Source organism: Vulpes vulpes, chromosome 14 (genome assembly GCF_048418805.1).
Source record: "Vulpes vulpes isolate BD-2025 chromosome 14, VulVul3, whole genome shotgun sequence".
NCBI lineage: Eukaryota > Metazoa > Chordata > Mammalia > Carnivora > Canidae > Vulpes > Vulpes vulpes.
Window position 1 is genome coordinate 11929287 of NC_132793.1, and position 27259 is coordinate 11956545.

Genomic DNA, 27259 nt, shown 5'->3' on the forward strand with positions numbered 1-27259 from the left:
TTTGCTTTGAATGTTTGTTTCTTGTAAAAGATAGATCATAAACCTATTAATAAACAAGCAAATGATAACACAAAGTGCTATGCTGAAAAGTACATATTGTTATAAAACCCAGACCAGAAACTTTAACACATTACAAACCTTCATAATATCCCCACGTTCCCATGCTGCACTGACTTTTGTAAAAGAGGCTATTGTTACAAAGGTTTAAGTTTTCTTAATATCTTCAATGATAGCTTTCTATTTCATAAAATGTTCAGAGTGTGAATGCTCTGAGGCTTTACTTTTCATCATGTAATGAATTAGCCTTCTCTATAAATTGTGAATTTACCCATGCCAGACCCACAATAAGATTTAATTCTGTGTGCTAAAAATAACAAATATAGAACATTCCCACATAATCAAATATTACTTGTATTCTTACATTCTACCTATTAACAGTGCAAGAGTAAAAAAAAAATTTTAGGAACTAAAATTTAAATGTTCAGTAGTACATACAACTCTTGATCTCTTGGTCCCGAGTTTGAGCTCCATGTTGGGCATAGAGTTTACTTAAAAAATAAATAAATAGGGGATCCCTGGGTGGCGCAGCGGTTTGGCGCCTGCCTTTGGCCCAGGGCGCGATCCTGGAGACCCGGGCTCCCAGTGCATGGAGCCTGCTTCTCCCTCTGCCTGTGTCTCTGCCTCTCTCTCTCTGTGACTATCATAAATAAATAAAAATTAAAAAAATAATAAATAAATAAATAAATAAATAAATAAATAAATAGGGCAGCTTAGCGCTGCCTTCAGCCCAGGGCCTGATCCTGGAGACCCAGGATAGATGTCAGGCTCCCTGCATGGAGCCTGCTTCTCCCTCTGCCTGTGTCTCTGCCTCTCTCTCTCTGTGTCTCTCATGAATAAATAAAATCTTAAAAAATAATAATAATAAATAAATAAATAAATAAATAAAATGCATGCTCTCAAATAACTACTTCATTTTCTGAAGCCTAATTATATTCTAAGGTTTTCAGAGGGTACTCTTTTAACTTTACACTTTTAAAAACTGAGATATAATCAAAATCTAATATACTTCAAATAATTCATAAAAAAAGTGCTACTTGTGAAACATTTTAAAATACTTACATCAGTTTGTAGAAGCTTATTATCTAATGTCAAGAGGGTATGAAAATTGTTCATCCAAGTTTCCATATTATCTTCAAAAAATTCAGGGAGGTCCTAAAGAATAAACATTGACTTGAAACTTCTGATTAAAATCAGTGTTATTTTAGTAAGTTGTGCCCCCATCCCAATAGTCTCAAGTCCATACTCTTCAGCCTGAGCCTACACCTTAACTATTTAGGTAAGAATTCTCTATTCCAGGGATCCCTGGGTGGCGCAGCGGTTTGGCGCCTGCCTTTGGCCCAGGGCGCGATCCTGAAGACCCGGAATCGAGTCCCACATTGGGCTCCCGGTGCATGGAGCCTGCTTCTCCCTCTGCCTATGTCTCTGCCTCTCTCTCTCTCTCTCTGTGACTATCATAAATTAAAAAAAAAAAAAAAAAAAAAAAGAAAGAAAGAAAAAAAAATTCTCTATTCCAGCTGGGTCTGGCAGCTGAATAAACCATTGTGTCTTTGATTTATACACTTTCAACTACAAGTGATGCCACCCATTTCCTGTTCCAATCTAAATTCGCTTATTCTTTCAAGGTCCAGCTAAGACTATATGAAGCCTTTCCTTACAAAAACTCAGTGCTTACAAGTACCTTCCTTTTCCTTTCTGAACTATAACATTTACTGTAAGATGACCATCAATTCAAACTTATGGTCTTATAAAGCTACTGGTTTCCCGGGACGAAATCCTGCCTTTTTAATGAGGGATATGTCCCCCAAGGGTAAAGATTATGCCTACTTTCTTTGGTTCCTTGGACTATGCCTAGTAAACTATTAAGAGCCTCATTTTACCTTATTTCTAGGAAGTAGAATTCAAAAGAAAGTGTAAACAAAAACAGTGATATCCTTTAAGTAAAAATTTCTCAAACTGGTGTCCAGCTGACCACTAATACCAATTTGGCCTGTTCATCTCCTATTTTATCTATTTCTATTGGAGAATGCTCATCCTACTACTGTGAATGCTGTCATGTTATGAAGCAGAAGTCCAGGTAGTTGGGGCCGGCTACGGGCAATGAAAGACCAGACTGTGCATCTCAGTAGAATAATTTGCACCATTTAAGACCTCTCTTCTCATTCCCAAAGCCCTGAATCTTAAAGTAATGTTTCAAGAACAAAAAGAATGCCACTATCTCAGTAGCAAGACAGCGACAAGGCATTTTCTACTAGAAGTGTATGGCTGTTTCCTCTGAAATGCCACTGGTTCTTATACCTTCCAAAACCTGGTTCTTCAGCGTTCTGTCTCTCATGCCTCCAACAAAAGCCTTTTTGTGTAAGTTAGCCAGAGATCTCTAACCAAAACACTACTCTCAGGCAGCCCTAGTGGCTCAGCAGTTTGGCGCCGCCTTCAGCCCAGGGTGTAATCCTGGAGACCCAGGATCGAGTCCCACATCGGGCTCCCTGCATGGAGCCTGCTTCTCCCTCTGCCTTTGTCTCTGCTTTTCTCTCTGTGTCTCTCATGAGTAAATAAAATCTTAAAAAAAAAAACCCACTGTTCTCTCAGTGTTAATACCCACTTAAATGAACAAAAGAGAAAGGTCTGACACTAGGATCTCTCAGTGTCTTCAATAATATAGTGTACAGGGGCAGCCCGGGTGGCTCAGCGGTTGAGCGCCGCCTTCAGCCCAGGACATGATCCTGGAGACCCAGGATCGAATCCCATGTCAGGCTCCCTGCAGGAAGCCTGCTTCTACCTCTGCCTGCGTCTCTGCCTCTCTCTTTCTCTCCTTCTCTGTGTATTCTCATGAATAAATAGATAAAATCTTTAAAAACTAATTAATTAATATAGTGTACGGGGTGACTCTCCAATTCAGTAATTCAGGAAGCAGAGTCCTCTAAGTTATCAGACTTTAAGAAATTGCTACCTTTCCCCATGAAATATTCTAGACATATCTCTAGGAACAACTATAAAGTAGAACATTACTTGTAGACCAAGAATGTGGGGGTGGGGTGAGGAAACAGATAAAAACGAATTTCTTCTCAAAAACTAATTTCTTTCAGAAAAATCAATGCTGGCAAGAAGTCTTTATTAATTGAAAACCTGTATATCTGACATCAAAGAATCAAAAGCAAGGAATATAACAAAACTTACCTGAAAGTTTAAACTGTAGAACAATTTTGAGATAAGGATCAGGGAAGAAAAAAGGATCCTTAGGGCAGAGGCGTCATTTGCATGGGTACTGCAGAGTTCAATGGTGGCCTTGGAAAGGAATTTAGGGACATGGTTTTAGTATACTGTAAACTTTAGTGAAATCGGCTGGGACTACTTACATCCTCTCCAAAATCTGACTTTTATATAGTAGTATACATTTAAGAGATTCTGAAAAATATGTCACAACAGTATATATTTTTTATTTATCCATTAATAGTACTACTAATAGTCCAATGTTAATATCTGGACTAGATTCTTTTACTCTTTGTGTGTATAAGTATGTTACAAAACTGTCTTTACATGCTCTGATTAATTCCCCTGGCATCTAAGTTGTTTCCAATCATCTGTCATTCTAACTGCAATAAACAGGCTTATCTACAAAACTATGCACTTCTAATTTTCACACTGTGAGTTTCTACAAGTGTATTACAAAAGCAGATCGGCATGCTATGAGCACTGAATTTGCAAACCAGACAGACCTAGATATAATCCAGACTCTGCTGCTCATAAATTACTTTAAGCAAGTTATTTTACTGAGCCCCAATTTCCTCATGTATAATCTGAAAATAATGTCTGCCTCAAAAAATGAGCATGAATACACATGAAAGGTCCAGTACTTTGTGCACTATGTAAAAAGACATTTAACTAATGTACTTCCTATATCCTAAAATTAAGAAATAGGAATATTAAGGTTTACTTAATAAAATGTCAAACTCCAGACAGTACCATTTATAATCCAATGGACAGGACACCATAGTGTTCATTTCATTGCACTCTGGGTAACACTTTTAACATCAGTAAAAAACATTAAAAATCTTTAACCAACCCAATAGGTGGAAAATATTGATTACATTTTGTCCAATTTTATTTTGGATAAAAATGTACCATCAGTAAGATATCTTAACCATGAAAAATCCTGTGCATACTCTACAACTTATAAAGTTGTGAATATCACACAATTTTCCTTTTTGAAAATAGGAAATGAGCAGCTTTTCCAGAGTTAGCAAAACTAGGTTTGAAGCTTGGCTCCCTTTTTTTATTAGATATGTGATATTCAACCTTCTTTATCTGGAAAAAAGAGGTTAAGAATCTCTTTGGGACACCTGCGTGGCTCAGCGGTTGAGCCCCACATTGGGTGCAGAGATCACTTAAAAAAAAAAAAAGACTTCCAAAAAAGAATGGGGGATAGGGAGGTGGCACCTGGCTGGTTCTGTCAGTGGAGCATATGACTCTTAATCTCAGGGTTATAAATTCAAACCCTATGGATGGTAGAGATTACGTAAAAAAAAAAAAAAAAAAAACTATTTCTTTCAATCTTACAGAATTCTCACAGAGATGAAGAACAATGTTCAGAAGTAGCCTAATGCACTACAAGAGGATGTACAAATATATAATTAAACTACATAGTCAAATCAAAATGGGGAGTGAAATATTATAATGCCTGGGATTTGCTTCCTAAACACTGCTACAAAATGAGGGGAAGGGAAGAAGTCAGTAATACCATTAAACTTATGAAACAGATACATAGGGGTTCACTAGATCATCTTGTCTATTTTTTGTGTAGCTCTGGAATTTTTCAAAAGCAACATTGCTTCTAAATATTACCTATCAAATAGACTTTCAAAGCATTCTCTTAAAATTTATACAAATAATTAAGCATTTAAAATATGAACTTAAAAATATCACCAAGGTATTATTCCATTACCTTAAACAGATTAGTCAAAGGCAAAGCAAAGGCATCCAGAACAAGTTTAATTTCAGTCCACAACTCGTTTGACTTAAATTCATGGCGATACCTAAAAAATTAGGGTAAAATAGGTAAATTTAAACTTTAGGTTTTCAAGGAAAGGTAAGAGAAAACCCATGGCTAGACAGCATCCTGAAATTTAAAGGGAATTCTTCGTTTTCTTTTTAAAGCAATCAAGCAATTTATTAAGACTAGGTTACTTCACAGTTAATAGGGCTACATGAAATAAACATCCCACTTAAACATAATGTACTGAGAAGCTTATCTCCTACTCTAAAATTACCAAATTCAGGGATTCCTGGGTGGCTCAGCAGTTTAGCACTGGCCTTCCGCCTAAGGCATGATCCTGAAGTCCTGGGATGGAGTCCCGTATCAGGCTCCCTGCGTGGAGCCTGCTTCTCCCTCTGCCTGTGTCTCTGCCTCTCTCTATCTCTGTGTCTCTCATGAATAAATAAAATCTTTAAAAAAAGATAAATAAAAATAAAATAAAATTACCAAATTCAAAGGAATGACAGTAGTCACAAAAATACAACTGTTTATATAAGCAAAAGCATTTGAAAAAAAGAATTTGGGGGTTCCTGGGTGGCTCAGTTGGTTAAGCATCTGACTCTTGATTTTGGCTCAGGTCAAGGTCTCAGGACCATGAGATCGAGCCAGTGTCAGACTCCCCACTCAGCTGGGAGTCAGCTTGAGATCCTCTCTTCCAGCTTCTTCTGCCCCTCCCCCAAACATGCACGCTCTAAATGAAATCTTTAAAAAAATAAAGTTGAGGCGCCTGGGTGACTCAATGGCTGAGCATCTACCTTTGGTTCAGGTCATTACCCAGGGTCCTGGGTTCAACTCCCACATCAGGCTCCCTACAGGTAGCCTCCTTCTCCCTCTGCCTATGTCTCTGCCTCTGTGTCACTCATGAATTAATAGATTAAAAAAAAAAAGTACAGATTTATTGATACCTTTTAAATAAAGAATGTGCTGTACGAAGGACTCCATTAATAACATGGAAATCTCCACTCTGAAACCGATTCACCATTTCTGTCAACAAGTCAGGCCATTTCTGAGGGAAATCTTCTCTGCCAATAATGCTAATAGCATCACTTAACTGGGGGGAGAAAAAAGATTAATTACATGGAAGTTCCACAAATAAGCCTCCTCCTTCAACAGTAGAGCCTTCCATTACCTGCTTCTGAATTTGCTCTGGGCTGCTAAGCATCAAGTGCACTATGTTGGCTTTAATGGCTACTCGGTCAGCTTCACAAATTTTGTTTGGTTCGTCTTCAACCTAAAAGCAAAACATCAAGAGCAAATAACAAAGTCCGTATCCATGACCACATGGGTTTATAGAAAAAAGAGAACCTTTTTTTTTTTTTTTTAAGATTTTATTTATTTATTCATGAGAGACACACACAGAGAGAGAGAGAGAGAGAGAAAGAGAGAGAGAGAGGCAGAGACACAGGCAGAGGGAGAAGCAGGCTCCACGCAGAAAGGCTGATGTGGGACTCGATCCCAGGTCTCCAGGACCATGCCCTGGGCCGAAGGTGGCACTAAACCGCTGAGCCACCCAGGCTGCCCCTTTTCTGGTTTTCTAAGAAAAACATAAAAGGCAGCTCCTTCCCTCTATTTGAATGGGCCACAGATTCCTTAATAATCTAATGAAAGCATAAACCCTTCTGCGGAAAAATATACATTCCCTGATGACAATTAAGAACCTCAGTTCTATGGTGGCTCAGCAGCTGAGCCTTTGGCTCAGGGTGTGACGTGGGTGGGTCCTCGGATCAAGTTCCACATTGGGTTCCCCAAAGGGAGGCTACTTCTCCCTCTGCCTATGTCTCTACTGCTCTGTCCCACATAAATGGATAAATAAAAATCTTTAACAATAATAAAAAACCTCACTTCTAAAGGCAAATTTATCAGAACACGTGGTGAAAATATTTACAGATCCATGCTGCCTAGCCCACATTCAGATGCTTCAATCTGATTCCCACCCTAGGTCAGAGGTCTTTTCAATGAAAACTTCTTGACTATTACCAGTTTAAATGAATCCAGGATTACATCACTCAAAGAGGTCCTGGAAATCACAATAGTTTTACAAATCAAGAGTGAGGAAGAGGGCTAGCATGTCTGCAAGTAGAGCAATGGATATTTTCAACATTCTATAATTTACCAGTTGTTTCTTCACTACATGAGGTAACACCTGACTACACTAGCTTAAAAACAGTATTTATGGGACTCAGTGGTTGAGTGTCTGCCTTTGGCTCAGGCTGTGATCCCGGGGTTCTGGGATTGAGTCTCGCATCAGACTCCCTGCAGAGAGCCTGCTTCTCCCTCTGCCTATGTCTCTGCCTGTGTGTCTCTCATAAATAAAAAAACAAAACAAACAAAAAACAGTATTTACTACTTCTTAAACTCTTCCAAAAATGAAGACAAAAGAATTCTAAATAAACATTTAAGCAGACTCAAAGTTGACATTTTAGAAAAACTAACCATTTTGTCAATCTTAATGCTTTCTAAATTTCATTATTACTATCACTTCAGAAAAATTCCTTTTTTTTCCTTTATCTTAAACCAGGGTTTCTTCAACCTCAGCATTACTGGCATTCTGGGCCAGATATATCTTTGTTATGAGAATGGTTTTGTACACTGCAGGATGATCAGCTGCATCCCTGGTTTCTACCCACTAGTTAGCAGTAACACTCCCTGCCCCCACCCCACCCCCAGCTGTGACAATCAAAATGGCTCCAAAAATCTCTGCAGGCAAAATTACCCCCCAGTGAGAACCATTGTCCTAGAGTAAGGAAAAATACTTTAATTTCTTAATTTTATACCAGTCATTAAACTTGCAGTACAATGGAATTCATCTTAATATTAGATTTTATTTCTATATCCCTTATCAAAAACTCCAAATCTAAATTATTTTGAATTCTACAGAATTTTTATATGTGGTTTTTCTACTGTGTTTAATTTTTTTCCCCATCCACAAAAGAAATTGCTTCAATTATTCAGTAGAGCTGTGTCTTTCCACACAATGCCTCTTCAGTTGACAATGAACTAACATTTACATTCAACCATAATGGAGGTCAAAAACCAAGCATCACACTCAAGCAATCTGAGTTAGGAGGTTTGAGCAGTCTATATGAACTCAAATGAAACAAGAACTTTGGGAAAGCATCTTTATTAATTTTTGTCAAGTCTTTCAGAATTTCTATGTCATCTGTGAACAAAGATAGTTTTAGGTCTTCCTTCATGTCTGTATACCTTTTTTTAAAAAAAAGATTTTATTTATTTATTCATGAGAGACACAGAGAGAGGCAGAGACATAGAGGGAGAAGCAGGCTGCAAGGAGCCTGACATGGGAGGATGTGGGACTTGATCCTGGGATGCGGATCACACCCGGAGCCAAGGCAGATAGATGCTCAACCGCTGAGCCACCCAGGCATCCCAGTCTGTATACCTTTTACTTCCTCTTATTCCATCAGCAAGGACTTCCTATACAATGCTGAGAAAGAGTGATGGAGGGGACATTCTTGCTTTGTACCTGATCTTAGTGGAAAAGCTTCAGGTTTCTCACCATTAAGCAGGATATTAGCTAGGTTTTTGAAAATAGTCTTTATTAAGCCAAGAAAGTTCTCTCCCGGGACACCTGGGTGGCTCAGCGATTGAGCATCTATCTGCCTTTGGCTCAGGGCGTGATCCTGGAGACCCGGGATCAAGTCCCACGTCGGGCTCCCGGTGCATGGAGCCTGCTTCTCCCTCTGCCTGTGTCTCTGCCTCTCTCTCTCTCTCTCTCTGTGACTATCATAAATAAATAATAAAAAAAAAAAAAATTAAAAAAAAAAAAAGTTCTCTCCTATTTCCAGTTTACTGAGCTTTACCATGGATGGATGCAGGATCTTGTTAAATGCCTTTTCTCCCTCTAATATGATCATGTGATTTTTCTTTTGTCAGTTTATTAATAGGATTATATTAACTGATTATTGAATGTTAAACCAGCCCTGCATCCCTGGGATAAATCCCACTTCATCATGGTAATTCTTTTTATATGTTTTTGGATCTCATCTACTGATATTTTGAGGAGGGTTCTATTTAATTTTATCTTTAGGGACACCTGGGTGGCTTAGCAGTTGGGCGTCTGCCTCTGGCCCAGAGTGTGATCCTAGAGACCTAGGATTTGAATCTCGCATCAGGCTCCCTGCATACAGACTGCTTCTCTCTCTATGTCTCTTCCCCTCTGTCTCTCATGAATAAATAAGTATTTTTTAAAAACTTATCTTTAATCTGTGTCTGAATCTTTTCAGGAGCATTGCATATATAAATATTATAAACGTACAGGTTACTACTATAGACCATATGTTCACAAAATACTTACAATTCTCCAGTTTCTCTTAATATAGTTCTTGAATGTTACTGAGGCACACACTTTGATAACATTATCCTGGGACTTTTCCAGCAATGTTAAAAGCAATAGTGGGTAATTCTGATTTCCTTCTACTGATTCAAGAAACTTCTCAGCTGTAAGAGAATTTCCATGTTAGAGAATCTGTTATTATAACCAAATCTTTCTATTTTATATATAAATGAGTTATGTAGATCTGTGATTAAAAGCACCAAAAAATTGAAAGATTAGGATATTTTCCCTTAAGGAACCTATCATGGGTCTACTGGGCCTTACTTTTCTTATCTGTTAAATGGGACTATAAATGAAACCAGAAAAGTTGTATAGGTAAAGAATAGTTGTTAATATATTGGTTGTTTATCCTTATGATCACATGACTGGGAGCTGTGGCTTGCTGCTGCTGCCCAGCATCATGAGACAGCATTGTACTAGCTGTATCATTAGCCCAGGAAAAAGATCAAAACTCAAAATTCGAAGTACGGTTTCTACTGAAAGTGTGTTGCTGTCACAGTAACGAAGTCAAAACTTCAAACCACTGTGAAGTTGAAGACTGTACTCTATCATATTCCACAAAGATTCTTAGTAATGCCAGTAATATTTTTATAGTACTGTGATGAAAATTAAACGAGTTAAGTCATACTAATATATATTTTTATAAACCATATGTGTCTGATTCTTTATTCACATATAGTATTTCATTAAGTTGTCACACTACTACCATTAAGTATATTATTATATTTTAAAACAAGGCCCGAGGGATCCCTGGGTGGCGCAGCGGTTTGGCGCCTGCCTTTGGCCCAGGGCGTGATCCTGGAGACCCGGGATCGAATCCCACATCGGGCTCCCGGTGCATGGAGCCTGCTTCTCCCTCTGCCTGTGTCTCTGCCCCTCTCTCTCTCTCTCTCTCTCTCTCTGACTATAATAAATAAAAATTTAAAAAAATAAAATAAAATAAAACAAGGCCCGAGTTAGATAACTTGTCTAAGATCACACTAGAGTTCATCACTGAAAAAGTTTTACTCTAGTCCTTATTCTAGCATACTAGCCCTCAGTTTTCTTCTCGAACTAAGCATCTATAGGAGCAAAAAATTATTCAAAGATTTTACATATTTTCAACTTCTACCATACTTAGTGATAAGAAATCTTCTAGGTTTTGAGGTGCCTGGGTGGCTCAGTCAGTTAAGTGACCAACTCTTGATTTTGGCTCAGGCCATGATCTCAAGTTGTGAGACAGAGCCCTGTTTCAGACTCCATGCTCACCAGGAAGTCAGCTTGAGATTCTCCGTCCTTCCTCCCTCTCCCTGGAGGCACTATTTCTAAAATAAATAAATAAATAAATCTTACAAAATAAACCTCCAGGGTTTACTGATCACACAGTGAAGGTTTACAGCATTTCTTTTTCATAAGCTTCATTGAAAAAGTTTGCCATTAGCATCTATTATTTTCTACATTATGATTTAATATCTCTTCATTCTGAACTGAGTCCCAAGAGTTTGAAGTAGATCCTCAAACCTTCCCTGCTTCGTTTCCATCATATCTTTCTTAAAAGTTAAGAAGCACTAAACTGAAAACTGTTTTTCAGGAGGGGACATACTATGGTTTTGTAGTAGTCTGGAAGGCTTTGTTTCCTCAGTGGTTAGCACTGTACACACAGCAATACACTAGATCCATGATCTGGGGGGAAGCCATATACATCACCAGGTCTCAGGGATCCCTGGGTGGCTCAGCGGTTTAGCGCCTGCCTTTGGCCCAGGGCGCGATCCTGGAGTCCCGGGATCAAGTCCCGTGTTGGGCTCCCGGCATGGAGCCTGCTTCTCTCTCCTCCTGTGTCTCTGCTCCCCCCGCCCTCTCTCTATGTCTATTGTGAATAAATAAATAAATCTTTAGGGAAAAAAAAAAGATCACCAAGTTTCTTTTTTAAATTGTGATCAGTATCCTGAAAGAAATTAGATGAATTTAAGTCTAATTATTTCTTTCTGTGTTCATTTCCTTCAACTTGCTCACAGAATATTCACATGGACATGTTTCTACACACTCAAGGAGTCTCAAAATGTCTTCCAGTTCATCTGGACCAGTCTCATCTCAATAACCAAGGTAGCATAGTGCTATCTGTAAGCTGGATCAATTACACATTTCAACCTCCAGATCATTTTCTCGAACATGGAATCAGCCTAATATCAATCCTTGAAAAACACTATGTTTATAACTCATTCCAGAAGCAGCAATTTATTCCTACAGTGTCCTGAATAAACCAGTAACATCCTTGCCTTACAAAGACACAATTATTAAAAATAATTTTTAATAGACGAGGTTTGCAGAGGCTTTCTGGGAAAGTCTAAGAAGATTAGATCCATTAATTTCACTTCCTCTAAGAACATGTTACTTTTTTAAGCACTAATGGGGGGAAAAAAACCCACAATTTTCCAGAAATCACAAACACTATTCTAGAATAGAATGGATACATTAACATGTTTATAAGTCTATTTCTTATATATAACCTATAACTACAACAAACACACAGTGACTTGTGTCTTTGTGGGGGCATTCCAAAATCCTCTTTCTCAGCATGCATATTAATGAGTTCTAAGGAAGCAGGTTGATAACTGATTAATATGGCTTAAATCGAGAATCATCAATTGATTATCCACCCATAAGATACATATGGTCCTCAGAAAGTTTGGTTGGTTTGCACAGTATCTCATGTTTTTTGAAGTCAGATGCTATCATTTAAAAATGAGGACACTTTATAGAAATGTCTTTTATTTTTCAAGCAAAGCTGGAAATATCTTCCAAAAGTGGTTTGAATCCCCCAAAGTTAGTTTGTTACAAATGCCCGCAGCCAAGGCATATAAATCACATGAAATTACCAATCCTTACTTCACTTGCCTCCCTCATTTACCTTTACATTGGAGTCCTGCGGCCATCTGAGTTTACAATTCTAAGCTATCACTAAGTTTCTAACAGAAACTGGTCAAATACTGGAGGGAGGAACCCTAGGTCTTAAAATACATTAATTAAATCAAACCCAACATGTGGATTAAGAAACAGCATCTCATTACCTGGTTTAATTCATTTAATCATTTTTTAGGCAATTAACTCTCATCTCTGTGCCCTAATTATTATATGTCTAAAACAGGCAGGTGTGGGGACTTTTAGAAAGGTGAAGGGACAAAGCTTCTAGACATATTAGTACTTTTTAGTCCTAGAATAGGCCAAATAAAAGCAACTTTACTCAAAAAAAAACCAAAAACACCCGACATCATTGTATGTTATGCATAAGCAGCCAACCAAACACTTTATAGGTAGAGAATGAAAAAGAAACTATGCCAAAGGGTCGCCTTGGGCACAGGTCATGATCCCAGGGTCCTAGGATTGAGCCCCATGTCGGGCTCCCTGCTCAGTGGTGAGCCTGCTTCTCTCCATCCATCCTTCTGCCGTCCCCCCCGCCCTTGTGCTCTCTCGTCAAACAAATAAAATCTTAAAAAAAAAAAAAAAAAAAGAAAGAAAATATTCCCAAAAATCAAGTGTTAAATCTTTATTTATTTTTTCTTTTTTTAAATTTACGCATCAGGTAGATGATGCAAAGGTTTTCATCACTTGTCCTTAAAGAATAAATCAAACCACAAAAAAAATTCTCTTTACCTGGACGTCTGATGGCAGGATCAGGATCAAGAGTTTTCTTTAAGTATTCTGTTAGTGTTTGCAAATTTGCATCACTGAGCTCCATTGCCATAGAACCTAAAGGAAAAAATAACGTTTGGTAAATTGGTCACATTGGTACACAATTATTTACATGAAAGAATACTTTTATACTATGGGTCAAAACTCTCTCTGAAAGTCATCCATTTGTTATGTCTTAAGGTATGTCCTATAAGTCTGACTCAGCTGAAGCGAGGTTCCAGAAAATAAGATAGGCTTTTCTGAAACAAGGGTGAGTTAATTTTGAGAAGAAAAACAAAAACAAAAACAAAAACAAAAACATACCACAAAGTCAGTAAAAGGCACAGAAAAACAAAGGTGAAGAATTTATCAAGATTACCATAAAGTTTATCAGATTTAATGCTATAAAAAAGGGCAAACAAGGGGTTAAAAAAAAAAAACCTCACTAGGAACTTTTTTTTTTCATAAGGCCCACCATGAGAAATTACAATTTTAAGCAGTAGATAAGGATCCCATAAAGAGTTCTGAGATTAAAGAAACTGAAATAAATCTGTGTACAACATGCAATCAAGGACTGACAACAAACCGGATGTTGGGAATTAGTACCCAAGGAGAGAATTCTGGAACTCAGAAGACGACAGTTTTGATTATGATTAAAAAGCAACAGCAACTTTTGACACCAAAACCAAAGATAAGTGAGTGTGACTACATCAAAATAAAAGGATCTGGGGATGCCTGTGTGGCTCAGTGGTTGAGCCTCTGCCTTTGGCTCAGGGAATGATTCCAGAGGCTCAGGGAGTGATCCAGGAGTTCGTGGATCAAGTCCCACATCAGGCTCCCTGCAGGGAGCCTGCTTCTCCCTCTGCCTATGTCTCTGCCTTCTCTCTGTGTCTCTCATTAATAAATAAATAAAATATTTAAAAATGAATGAATGAATGGATTGATGGATGGATTCACACAAAGGCGCCTGGGTAGCTCGGTTGGGTGTCTGCCTTTAGCTCAAGTCATGATCTTAGGGTCATAGGATCCAGTGGGAAGCCTGCTTCTCCCTCTCCCTCTGCCACTCCCCCTGCTTGTGCTCTAATAAAATCTTAAAAAAAAAAAAAAAAAAAAAAAAAAGAAAGAAAAAAAAGGTTTCCAAAATGAAAAATGTGGCTTACCAAGCGGGAACAATTATTTGCAGATTATCTATCTGGTAAGAGGTTAATATCCAAAATATATTTAGAACACATAACTCAAAAGCATAAAAATAAAAAATACATATGCAAAAAATTTAAAAATGACCAGAGGTTTTGAACAGACATTTTTTCAGGATATACAGATGGCCAGGGCACTTGGGTGGCTCCGTAGTTGAGCATCTGCCTTTGGCTCAGGTCATGATCCCAAGGTCCTGGGATTGAGTCCTGCATCAGGCTCCACAGAGAGCTGCTTCTCCCTCTGGCCGTGTCTCTGCCTCTCTCTCATATAAATAAAATAAAATGACATAGAGATGGCCAACGGGTACATGAAAAGGTTCTCAATATCACTAACCATCAGGGAAATTCAAATCAAAACCACAATGAGACTTCACCTCATTCCTGTTAGAATGGCTGTCATCAAAAATAACAAACGTTGGCAAGAACGCACAGAAAAGGCAACGCCTGTGCACTGTTGGTGGGAATGTAAATTGGTGCAGCCACTGTGGAAAACTGTGTGAAGGTTCCTCAAAAAAATTAAAATAGAACTACACTACATGATCCAGAAATTCCACTTCTGAGAGTGCCTGAGTGGCTCAGTGATTGAGCACCAGACTCTTAGTTTTGGCTCAGGTCATGACCTCAGGGTCATGGGATCCAGCCCCACCTCCAGCTCTGTGCTCAGCTTGGAGCGTGCTTGTTCCTCTCCCTCCACCTCTGCCCGCCCCCCCCCCCCAATCCCCTGTCATTGCAACATGCACACACACTCCCAAATAAATAAATAAATAAATAAAATTCTTTTTTAAAAAATTCTTTTCTGGGTATTTACCCAAAGGAAATGAAAGCACTAACTCAAAAAGGTATTTGCACCACGTTTACTGCAACGTTATTCACAAAAGCCCAGACATGGAAATAACCTAAGTGTTCACCAATAGATGAACGGATAAAAGAAAATGTGGTATGTGTATACAATGGAGTATTATCCAGCCATAAAAAAAGGGAAAGCCTGCCAACTGTGACAAAATGGACTTTTTTTTTTTTTTTTTTTTTAAAGTAGGCTCCAGGGGATCACTGGGTGGCTCAGCAGTTTAGTGCCTGCCTTTGGCCCAGGGCCTGATCCTGGAGTCCTGGGATCGAGTCCCACATCGGGCTCCCTGCATGGCGCCTGCTTCTCCCTCTGCCTGTGTCTCTGCCTCTGTGTGTGTGTCTCATGAATAAATAAATAAAATCTTAAAAAAAAAATTTAAAATAAAAAAAGTAGGCTCCGTACCTAATATGGAGCTTGAACTCATAACCCCCACATCAAGTCACATGCTCTACTGAGCCAGCAATGTGCCCCTGGATGGACCTTGAGAGCCTTATGCTAAATGAACACCATATGAGTTCATACTTATATGCAGAATTTAAAATAAAAACAAAAACAAAAAAATACATCAGAGTTCATAGATACAGAGAACCGATTGGCAGTTACCAAAGGTGGGGGATTAGAGATTCACAGAATAGGTGAAAGGAGTCAAAAGGTAGAAAATTCTAGTCATAAAATAAGTAAGCCACGAGGATACAATGTACAGCACAGTGACTCTAGTTAGTATAGGGGACACCTGGCTGGCTCAGTCAGGGGAGCAAGCAACTCGATCTTGGGACTTGTGAGTTTGAGCCACACTTTGGGCACAGAGATTACTAAAAAAAAATAAATAAGTAAATAAAATAATAATACTTTATTATGGGGCACCTGGCTGACTGTCATTATGCAACTCTGGATCTCAAGGTCATGAGTTCAAGCCCCATGTTGGGTGTGCAGCCTCCTTAAAAAAAAGTTCTGATGACAAAAAGAATCTGTAATTATGTGTAGTGATGGATGTTAACTAGACTTACTCTGATCATTTCACAATAAGTATATATTGTAAAGTACAGATGTTATTATTTATATATATATATATTATTCATCATGTTACATATCCAAACCTAATGGTAATATGTGAACGTTCACCAAAAAGTACACTTAAAATGAGTTCACAGTAAGTTATACCTTACATGCTCCATGCCCAGCATCAAGCTGAAAACAAGCCTTGACCTCACGACCCCGAGATCACGACCTAAAACAAAATCAAGAGTTGGAGGCTTAACCAAGTGAGCCACCAAGGCACACTAAAACTGCACTTCTGCTTAGATCCCAGGAGGTAGCTTTTAGGGACAAAGCCACACTAGTCCCAGGGAACCTAGGAAAATGTAGCTTTCTCAGGGCAACCATGCACAAAACTTAATTTAGGGCTTCTATGACAAAGAAGAAAAAATGCAATAATTCTTGTAAAATGTGAAAAAGCTAAGTGGGGAAAAAGTCAAATACATCACAATTCAAATTATGTGAAAAAATTTAGGGGCACCAGGCTGGTTCAGTCAGTAGAGAATGCAACTCTTGATCTCAGGAGTTGTAAACTCAAGCCCAACATTGGGTACAGAGATTACTTTAAAAGAAAATCTTAAAGCACCTGGGTAGCTCAGTTAGGCATCTGCCTTCAGCTCAAAAATCATGATCTCAGGGTCCTGGAATCAAGCCCCGCATGGGCCTCTCTGCCCAGCAGGGGAGTTTGCTTCTCCCTCTCTTCTCTATTACACACACACACACACACACACACACACACACACACTCTCTCTCTCTCTCTCTCTCTCTCTCTCTCTCTCATGCTGTCTCCCAAATAAATAAACAAAATCTTAAAAATAAAACAAAATTGGGACACCTGAACGGCTCAGCAGTTGAGTGCCTGCCTTTGGCCCAGGGCGTAATCCTGGAGTCCCAGGATCAAGTCCCACATCAGGCTCCCTGCATTGAGCCTGCTTCTCTGCCTATGTCTCTGCCTATCTCTCTGTGTTTTTCATAAATAAAATCTTTTAAAAAATAAAATAAACGGCAGCCCAGGTGGCTCAGAGGTTTACGGCCACCTTTAGCCCAGGGTGCGATCCCAGAGACCTGGGATTGAGTCCCATGTCAGGCTCCCTGCATGGAGCCTGCTTCTCCCTCTGCCTGTGTCTCTGCCCCTCTCTCTCTCTCTCATGAATAAATAAAATATAAAAAAATAATAAGATAAAATCTTTAAAAAAATTATACATACCCTAATATGTAGAAAAACTAAAAAATACACTCCAAAATGTAAACAGTGGTAATTCTGTGATGAACATTTGGACATTTTTGTTTTCCTCATATTCTAGGATTTTTTTTTTTCTAGGATTTTCCTGATATCCTACAACTAGCTATATATGTAACACATTTCCAATCACAAAGCTATTAAAATTTTATATTTTTAAATGACTGTCAAAGGTAATTAAAGCTAGGCTCTCAAAGGAGCTTACATATTAGTTGGAAGATAAGACACAACTGCGATGCAAACTACGACCTATAATCCCTTTGCTGCAGTTCTGAAATCCAAAAGTCTATAACCTGGAGTCCATGCTGGAGCCCAACTCGGGGCTTGAACCCAGGACTGAGATCAAGTGTCAGATGCTTAATCTACTGAATCACCCAAGCACCCCTGAAAGTTGTTTTAAGTTTGTGTCAAACTCATTTGGCATCAAAACCTGGCCCAAACTGCCTGAGGCTATAGTGTCTCACTTAATATATAAACTTGTTTTACTTAAGAAATACTAATGTGGGCAGCCCAGGTGGCTCAGCGGTTTAGCGCGGCCTACACCCCAGGGCGTGATCCTGGAGACCCGGGATCGAGTCCCACGTCAGGCTCCCTGCATGGAGCCTGCTTCTCCCTCTGCCTGTGTCTCCGCCTCTATCTCTGTCTCTGTCTCTTAAATAACTAAACCTTAAAAAAAAAAAAAAGAAATACTAATGTGTTTGACTGCAGAGTAATACTCCACAACCCACAGGGAATGCTGCATAATCCACAGTATGTGCACCCAAAAAGAAACCCTGAAACACATTTGTCCCCTGGAGTTGAGGTGCCAAATGAATCAGACCATAACTTAACTGCTAGGAAGTTAACAAGAGAGTTACCTGACCTACATTTTACATTTGCATGTGGGCCAAAATTTCCAAAAGGCTCTCTTTAGCTGAACTTGAAGAATACACAGACTTGGAAAGGCAAAGTAGAATGATACCCATCTTATATAAGAATTAGTGTGAGCAAAATAACAGGAAAAGTACATTAGCTCCTTTGGCGAATAGAGGCATTGGAGGCTGAGATCAGATCCTACAGGCTCCTCAATACTTCGCTGAAAGGTTTCATGATTTAATGTACAATAGGAAGTCATTGAAGTTTTTTGAAATGGATCAAAACTTAAAGTGGAGTACATGAACTTTGGGCTGGTAATGGTTTCCAGTGTGGAGGCGAGAAGAACAAGTATCTGGACACTTTTTTTTCAATGAGGGGAAGGGCATAATGCCAGATGTTTTGTATGTATGTCATTGCATATAGTAATCATTTTACATACAAGGAAACTCAGATTAACTTGCCCCAAGTAACATAATAAAAATCATATCTGGGCGCTTGGGTGGCTCAGTGGTTGAGCATCTGCCTTTGGCTCAGGGCATGATCCTGGGGTCCTGGGATCAAGTCCCGCATAGGGCTCCTCACAGGGAGCCTGCTTTTCCCTCTGCCTATGTCTCTGCCTCTTTCTGTGTCTCTGATGAATAAATAAATATTTAAAAAACAAAACAAAACAGAAAACAAAGCAATCTGACTTATAGGTCTACTCTCCTCCTACTAACCAAGGCTATCTCTCAGGGGGAAATAATAATGACAAGGACTTTACTAGAGTGGCAATACCAGGGATAGTAATAGAAAGGACAACTTGCCAAGGAAGGAGGAAAGGAGGAAGACAGATACGGGCTATAGCTAATGCTGTGCTTGTGCAGCATATCCCTCCACAACCAGAAACTACAAGCTTCTAAGGAGACTATTTGTTTGAAACTATCTATATTCTCCTTACTAGTCTTTTTCCTTTAATTGGAAAACATCTTTACCATAAGGAAAGCCATATTCTGATTTACTAGATTCTTCCACCTATCTATTCACTTCCTCTGACCCAGCACAAACTACCCTATGACATGAATATCAAGTCCCACTCAACCAGACACAATTAGGAGGCTACCCTTTCTGGGTTTTATATTAAAAGTTTGGGAAATGCAGGGATGCCTGGTTGGCTCAGTCGGTTGATCTTGGGGTTTATCATGGGTTCTATACCCATGCCAGATGTAGAAATTTTTTTAAATCTTTTTAAGATTTTATTTTTACAGGCAGTCGGTTGGACATCTGCCTTTGGCTTGGGTCAGGATTCCAGAATCCTGGGATAGAGCCCCACATTGGGCTCTCCACTCAGCAGGGAGGTTGCTTCTCCCTCTTCCTCCTCTTGCTCATGCTCTCTCTCAAATAAAATTTTTTCAAAATACGATTTTATTTTTACATAATCTCCACACTCAACGTGGCGCTCAAACTCAACCCCGAGATCAAGAGTTGGATGCTCCTCTGATTGAACCATGTAGTCTTAAAAAAAAAAAAAAAAAAAAAAAAAAAAAAAAAAAAGTCTGGAAAATGCTACACATTATATACCCCCCCCCCCCCACTTTTGGAGTCTTCAGGAACTCAAACAGTTTTCAGATTAATGTTGTTTAAATCCAGAGTTACCCCCCCCATTGCTTGGCCACAGAACTACTTTATTATATAAAACTTTGGAAAGCTGTGATTTAATCAGTGCATTTTCTATTCTTTCTGTATTGAAATGCTCAATCTGACAAAGTTTGCTGTTGTCAAGCATAATCATTTACATCAGTGTATATGAGCTATTAAAAAAAACAAAAAAAAAACAAAAAAAAACCCAGGGCAGCCCAGGTGGCTCAGCAGTTTAGAGCCTGCCTTCCGCCCAGGGCATGATCCTGGAGACCTGGGATCGAGTCCCACATTGGGGTCCCTGCATGGAGCCTGCTTCTCCCTCTGCCTTTATCTCTGTCTCTGTCTCACAAATAAATAAATAAATAAAATCTTAAAAAATAATAATAACCTTGTATTTCTTTGCCACACAAATCTGTTCTACCTTTTGAGATTTATGCAAGGCAGGATGTTAGAAACTGTGTACGTATGTGTTGGGAGCATTATAGAGATTAACTGCATCTATTCTGTTGAATTTTTTTTTTTTTTTAATAATATCCTTTATTTTTTTTTAAGTAGGCTCCATCCCCAGCTTGGAGCCAAAGCAGGGCTTTGATTTCAAAACTGTGAGTGAGATCAAGACCTGAGCCAAGATCAGGAGTCCCACACTTAATCTACTGAGCCACCCAGGAGCCTACTGTTGAGTTTTTTTTTTTTTTTTTTTTTTTTTTTTTTTTTTTACTGTTGAGTTTAATACACTCCTCAGTAATTCTCTATTTCAATTTCACTAACTTTTTTTTTTTTAAAGGGAGAAGCAGGCTCCATGCAGGGAGCTCAACGTGGGACTTGATCCCAGGTCTCCGGGATCACACCCTGGACTGCAGGTGGCGCTAAACCACTGAGCCACCCGGGCTACCCCATTTTTTTTTTTTTTTTTTTTAAGATTTTATTTATTTATTAGAGACACATAGAGAGAGGCAGAGACACAGGGAGAGGGAGAAGCAGACTCCATGCAGGGAGCCCGACTTGGGACTTGATCCCAGGACTCCAGGATCATGTCCTAAGCTGAAGGCAGAGGCTTAACCACTGAGAAACCCAGGTGTCCCCCCCCCTTTTTAAGATTTATTTTAGGGTAAGAGTACACATGTGTGCAAGCAGGGGATGGCGCAGAGAGAGGGAAAGTGAGAATTCTCAAGCAGATTCCTTACTGAGCTTGGAGCCCCACACAAGCCTTACCCCAGGACCCTGAGATCATTAGGAGCAGAAATCAAGAGCCAACCACTCAACTGAGCCATCCAGGCAACCCCCACTAACTTTCTTCATTATGTTCTTAAAGCACTATACATACCTCTGCCAAAATCTCCTATAGTCCTAATTATTTCTATTACAAAACCAAACTCCTGGGGCACCTGGGTGGCTCAGCTGGTTCAGCAACCAACTTGTGATTTGGGCACAAGTCATGATCTCATGGGTTGTAAGAGTGAGCCCCAAATCAGGTTCCACAGAGGAGAGTCTGCTTAAGATTCTCTCCCTCTGTCCCCTACCCCTCACATGTGTAAGCTCGTGAGCCCACACACATGTTCTAAAATAAACCATAAAAAAAAAAATTTCCAAACTCTACCATGGCAGAGTCCTATGCAACTGGGCACCTGTCAACATCATTTATCTTCTCTTGGCTTCTTTTTGGCTGTAAGTTCAAGCCACAAAACCCTTCCCTCTGTTGTGTGAACCAACCAAGACAGTATCCATGGCTATAATAATGCTCTTCCTTCTAATTTGATATTGGGTATCATTCAGCTGTTAGCCCACTGTGAACTCAAAAAGGCCTTCCACCACTCTCATTTATTCTCATTACACTATTAATAGCAGTAACTAGCATGTGAAATATCTTTGATATACTTGTTATCCTTATTGTAAGCTCCTTAGGGCAAGGACTTTGTATGTCTTATCTCTGTAAGCCAAGGATTTTATCACTGCCTGGCACACGTAGATACTCAGCAAGCATTTGTTGAATGAACTAAGGGATAAGTCAATATGTCAGTCAACTACCTAAAACAGGAGTTCCCAGGGTGTATTAGAGACTATTCTCTGAGGATCAGTTATGGAGGAGCCCTAACTTAACATGGGAACTCAGTTACATCTGTAAGATAAACAACTTACCCACCATAATTAACTTCTGTTCATTCAAGTGTTTCAAGAAAGAACTGAATTTGAAATTTATCCTGTTACTGTTCGTATATGCCAGTGCTTATACTTTCTGCTTATACTTTCATTTCAGTGCTTTGCACTTACTGTCCCACCTGCCTGAACAGCTCTGCCTCCACAGAGCTGAATAGCTCACTGCCCATTTCATTCAGGTCTCTTTCCAAGGTCATCTCTTTTCAGAGATCCCTTCCTGAACCATCCTATCTAAAGAGAACCCACCTCAGTCACTTTTCATTCCCTTACTCTATATTTCCAAGTTCCAAATTTCCAAAATTTATAAGGCATATTACTTTCCATTCTTGTTTACTGTGCTTTTCTTGCCAGTAGACTCGTAAGTTCTAGAGTAGGGGCTTTGTGTTTTGCTCACTTCAATCTCCTTAGACCTTTACAATAGTGATAGGTACCTACGACTTATTTCTTGTACTACTTTCAAATGCTGCTCTCCCTTTATTTTTTCCATCAAAAACATTTTTATCATTCTACACATTTGCTCTGTGACAAACAGGAAGTGGAGACAACGGATTCTAAGACCACATGATAGAATGACCCTAAAATGACAAGGTTGAGGTACTAATGTAGGACAATTTTTAAGTTAAAAAAGAAAAAGGAGGGGCAGCCTGGGTGGCTCAGCGGTTTCGCCACCTTTAGCCCAGGACCTGATCCTAGAGACCCGGGATGGAGTCCCACGTTGGGTTCCCTGCATGGAGCCGGCTTCTCCCTCTGCCTCTCTCTCTCTCTCTCATGAATAATTAAATAAAATCTTAGGAAAAAAGGGGGGAGGCACCGAGGTGGACCAGCTGGTTAAGCATTTGCCTTTAGTTCAGGTCATCTCAGAGTCCTGGGACGAAGCCCCTCCTCGGGCTCCCTGGGTCAGGAGGGAATCTGCTTCTTCCTCTCCCCCTCCCCCAACTCGTGTTTATGCACTTTCTTAAAAAATAAAATCTAAAAAAAAAAAAAAAAAAAATCTGTAAGCTTAGCCTTGACTTGGGAAAGCCTGACAAATTAGGTAACTGCAGACTACTCCACAGGTTTTCACAATATATGGGCAAAATCAAGATCTAATTAACTAATTTGGGGCAGCCCAGGTGGCTCAGTGGTTTAGGGCTGCCTTCAGCCCACAGTGTGATCCTGGAGACCCGGGATCCAGTCCTGCATCGGGCTCCCTGCATGGAGCCTGCTTCTCCCTCTGCCTGTGTCTCTGCCTCTCTGTCTGTGTCTCTATGAATAAATAAAATCTTTAAAAAAAATAATAATAATTAAGCTAATTTGGCCACTGGTGAAAGTACTAGGACTCTTTAAAATTTAGCAATATGTAAATGTAGAAAGTGTTATTCATTTTAAAATAAAGATTCAAACTAGAAATGGGAAATTCATTCTTTTGCATTTATAGGAGGGGTGATACTCTACTTTTTCCACAGATCTTTGGAAATCTCTACCAATTCAGTTAAAAAAAGAAAACAAATGTACCACAATAAATCATTGATGAGAGACTTATCTAAATTCCAAGTTCTTCTTGTTGAATGAATGGCTGGACCTAAGTCTAGCCTCTTCCCATAGGCCCTCAGTTATGGATGAAGACTTTTGGAATAAAAGATCTGCTTTCCAAGGCCATCTCACAGACATCTGTGACATAAGCTGATCCAAGATCTGTGCCTTTTCCTTAGAGATTTCCTCCACATTAGAGAACCATTCCTGAGTCCTTACATCTGGGGAAAGGGAAAGAGATCCAATGAATGAAAACTATCCGGCACACACATATCAAAAACATACCCAACACCTCCACCCTTTCTTGCCCCCCGCTGCTTTCTACTCACAGGAACAGACCACTTAGAATCCAATCCCAACTGAATATTGTCTACAAACCCCTATATGACCTGGCCCCTGCATACCTTTCCTTTCTTCATGTGCTATGGTAGCAAACTAGATTTTCCTCCAGTATTCTAAGTTTGTTCCTGTCCTCAAGCTTTTGTATTTTCTATTCCCTCTGCCTGGAATGCTGTCCCCTCACCTTTCCATGGCTAATTTCAATGATTAAGCTCAAATGACATCTCTCCAGAGAAGCCGCCTTTTTCTTTTAAGAGATGGGGGAGGGAGGGAAGATGAGGAGGGGCAGAGAATCCTAAGCAAACTCTGCAACCAACAGAGTCCAACACAGGGGCTCACAACCCTGAGATCATGACCTGAGCCAAAATCAAGAGTTGAACCCTTAACTGACTGAGCCACCCAGGTGCTGCCCCCAGAGAAGCCCTTTTCATCTCTCACATCACTCTTTCACTTGTCAGTCACTATCTGAAATTATCTAATTCATTTATTCGTATCCCTGTTTCTTTCTCCCACTAGCATTTAAGCTCCCCAAGAGAAAGGACCTTGTCCATTTTTATTTCCTCCCTGTATTCCCAGAGATTAAGTGGATGCTCTATAATTATTAAGTGAATGAAGGAACAAATTAATTCCAAAGCTAGAGCACTGTTCTCAAACCCATATGATCCTGTATAGGAAACCCTCTGTGCCAGCCCCCAAATAGCAGAAATCAAAGTAACCAGATGGGAAGAGAAAACGCCCTTAGATTGATAGAAGTCAAAGTGTCTTGGGGGGAACAAGGTAAATCAAGAGTCCCAGAAATTATGCAGAAAGTGGAGAGACACAGGCAGGTAAAAAAAAAAAAAAAAAAAAATCCAACGATGTGGAGGGGAGTCAGGGGAGGAGAAAAGAACACAGGTGGGATCCAAGAGTAAAAAGTTCTCCTTCTGCACCTCCAAGGAGTAACAGCACTTGTGCAACTACCACGTGTAAGCACTCATCACCAGAATACAGCAGTAAACAAGACAGGCCAGGTCCTTGCTCTAGCAGTTTACAACCCAGCGGCCGAGGAAGACCACGAACAACTCCAACTCCACTGAGTGATAAATGCAATTAAGTAAAAAGCAGAAACAAAAAAGTTCCTTAGAGAAGTTGGTCAAAGAAGGTTTAAGGGGCGTGAAACCTAAAAGACGGGGAGCCAGCCTCGCAAAGCTCTGATGCTGGTAATTTCCAAGCAAACGAAAGGTACGTCCAAACGCTCCATGGTGGGCAAGGGCTTGGAACATCTAAGAAAACAGAGTCAGCAATACGGTTACAGGAGAAGAGGCGGGCACTATGTAAACCACGGTCGCGACCCCGTGGACCCTCACGGCCACCCGCGAGGCACTGTTTTCAACCCCACCCTGCGGGTAAGGAAAAGGGGAGACCCCGAGGGGTGCACCGACTGGCCCTAAAGTGCCCTCCTAGGGAGAGGCCAACCCTGGAGCGACCCCAGGCCTTCTAATTCCAAAGCTCACGCTCCGCACTACCACGCTCCCGCGTCTCCCCCGAGAGCGAGACCCTCCATTCCCGGGCAGGTGCATGGATCAGAACGCAGTCCTCAGACGACTCAGCAGGGTGAGATCACGATGCCCATTTACAGCCGCGGAGACCGGAGCACACGGAGGTTAAAGCTCGCCCTTCTCAACCAGAACGCGAGTCCGGGGGCCGGGGCCCGGGGGCCGGGGACGAGGCCGTCTGGGCGGCGGCCGGCCGGGGTTCCGCAGCCGGGCCGGACAGGCCTCGCCGCCGCACTCCGCTCACGTTGCGGGCGGCCGGGCGCGACCAGGACGGACGCGAGGGCGCGACCAATGAGACGCGACCTTCCCGAGCGGCCCGGCGGCGGCGCGGCCAATCAGCGCGGCGCTCGAGGGGAAGGGGCGGGCGCTCGGGCGGCTCGCGTTAGGCCGCACCTCAGGGGGCCCTCGCCCCTCACAGGCCCCGGGGCCGTCGGGGCTGAGGGCGAGCCCTGAGACGCCGCGAGGGGAGGCGAGACCCGCCCACGCAGGCAAAGACCTCGCCCCAGGGCGCCGCCCGAAGCACCGGCCCACATTCCGCTCCGGCCCAGAGGCGCGGTCCTTGCTTCCCAGAGCTCGGAAGTGTCACAAGCGCCGCATCCCTCCCCCGGCGGGGTCCCAAGAGGCCACCCTGCCAGGCCGTGCGCGCCCCCGCGCCTCACCTCTTGAGGATACGGGAACGGAGAAGGGAATCTCAGCCGCGAAGTGTAACCGGCACTACCCACCCCTGCTGCCGCTCCGCCTCACATTCAAACCCCGGCAAAATGGCGCGGCGGCGAGGCTGCGGCCCGGGCGCATGCGTGAGCGGGGCAGAGGCGGGGGGCGGGGCCAGGAGCGCTCAGGCCCCACCCAAGCTCGACTGGCCAATCGCGACCGGCTCTGTGTGTGCGCTGACGTCACGAGCGACGACGCGCCTTGGCTCGGTCCGCGGCCGGGGACAGCCGCGTCCCCGTTTTCCTGGGAACAGAAGTGGGTTCAGCGCGTGGCGCGACCTAGTCTGCTGTCAGGCCCCGGGGACGGACGTAGCGGGTCCTTCTAGAACTGCGGGGCGAGCTGCTCAAAGTCAGGTCCACAGCCCTGCAGACCGAGGAGAACCCTCTGAACGAAATCCTTTCCGATCTTGATAAGCGCTACGTCAAGAAAATTTAAGACGGGATGATACGACAGGCAGCGACTTGGAAGGTCCTTGCTTGGCCAGAGAAGACCTCTGAAAAGTGACGCTTGACCGGAATTTCAACAAGGACACAGCTTGTGTCCAGATCCCCCCTGAAAAGCATTGCAAGAGGAGGCTCTAGGCGGGAGCGAGCTGGGCGGGGGCTCGATGCGGTGCAGAGACGCAGATGAAGCTAGGCCAGGGCGGGTTAGATGATGCAGGCCTCCCAAGCCCTGGCTACACAGTCTCATGTGCATCCGTTACAGGATGGTCACCAAATCTACATTAAAAAAAAACAACAACAGATTTTATTTATTCATGAGAGAGAGAGAGAGAGGCAGAGACACAGGCAGAGGGAGAAGCAGGCTTCAGGCGGGGAACCCGATGCGGGACTCAATCCTGGGTTCCAGGATCACACCCTGGGCCGAAGGCAGGCGCCAAACTGCTGAGCCACCCAGGGATCCCCTGACTGGTCATTTTAAAGGAAAATGAGACAGGTGGGGAGTGAGTGATGGCCAGGTGAAAACTTAAAGCATTGGTCAGTGTAAATGTTATCAGGCTAGCTATGTCTGCTAGCTGGGAATTATCAAGGTCAGGCTCCCATCCTCCCACACAGGGGCACTGAGAAATAGGCCTCACCTTCCTGATGATTTTATATATATATATATATTTTAAGTATATATATTTT

At 41.4% G+C, this 27259-nt stretch overlaps 1 protein-coding gene across 16 annotated transcripts in view; it reads right to left on the reverse strand.

Annotated features, from left to right (window-relative positions):
* Nucleotides 1–26726, reverse strand: part of CSE1L (chromosome segregation 1 like) — a 45640-nt gene extending 18914 nt beyond the window's left edge. The window contains exons 1-10 of one of the 16 annotated variants that reach the window (XM_026014620.2): nt 26081–26229; nt 23530–23768; nt 16296–16362; nt 13074–13169; nt 9405–9547; nt 6219–6320; nt 5995–6140; nt 5000–5090; nt 3235–3342; nt 1120–1212 (exon numbers count right to left, since the gene is read on the reverse strand). In XM_026014620.2, coding sequence (XP_025870405.1) covers nt 1120–1212; nt 3235–3342; nt 5000–5090; nt 5995–6140; nt 6219–6320; nt 9405–9547; nt 13074–13164 — 774 coding nt within the window. In that variant the 5' untranslated portion in view covers nt 13165–13169; nt 16296–16362; nt 23530–23768; nt 26081–26229. Of the gene's footprint in view, nt 1–1119; nt 1213–3234; nt 3343–4999; nt 5091–5994; nt 6141–6218; nt 6321–9404; nt 9548–13073; nt 13170–16295; nt 16363–23529; nt 23769–25045; nt 25149–25379; nt 25694–26080 lie in introns of those variants that run through there. The other 15 variants (XM_072735594.1, XM_026014619.2, XM_026014618.2 and 12 more) reach the window with 15 other exon arrangements.
* Between the last annotated feature and the right edge of the window lie 533 nt (nt 26727–27259).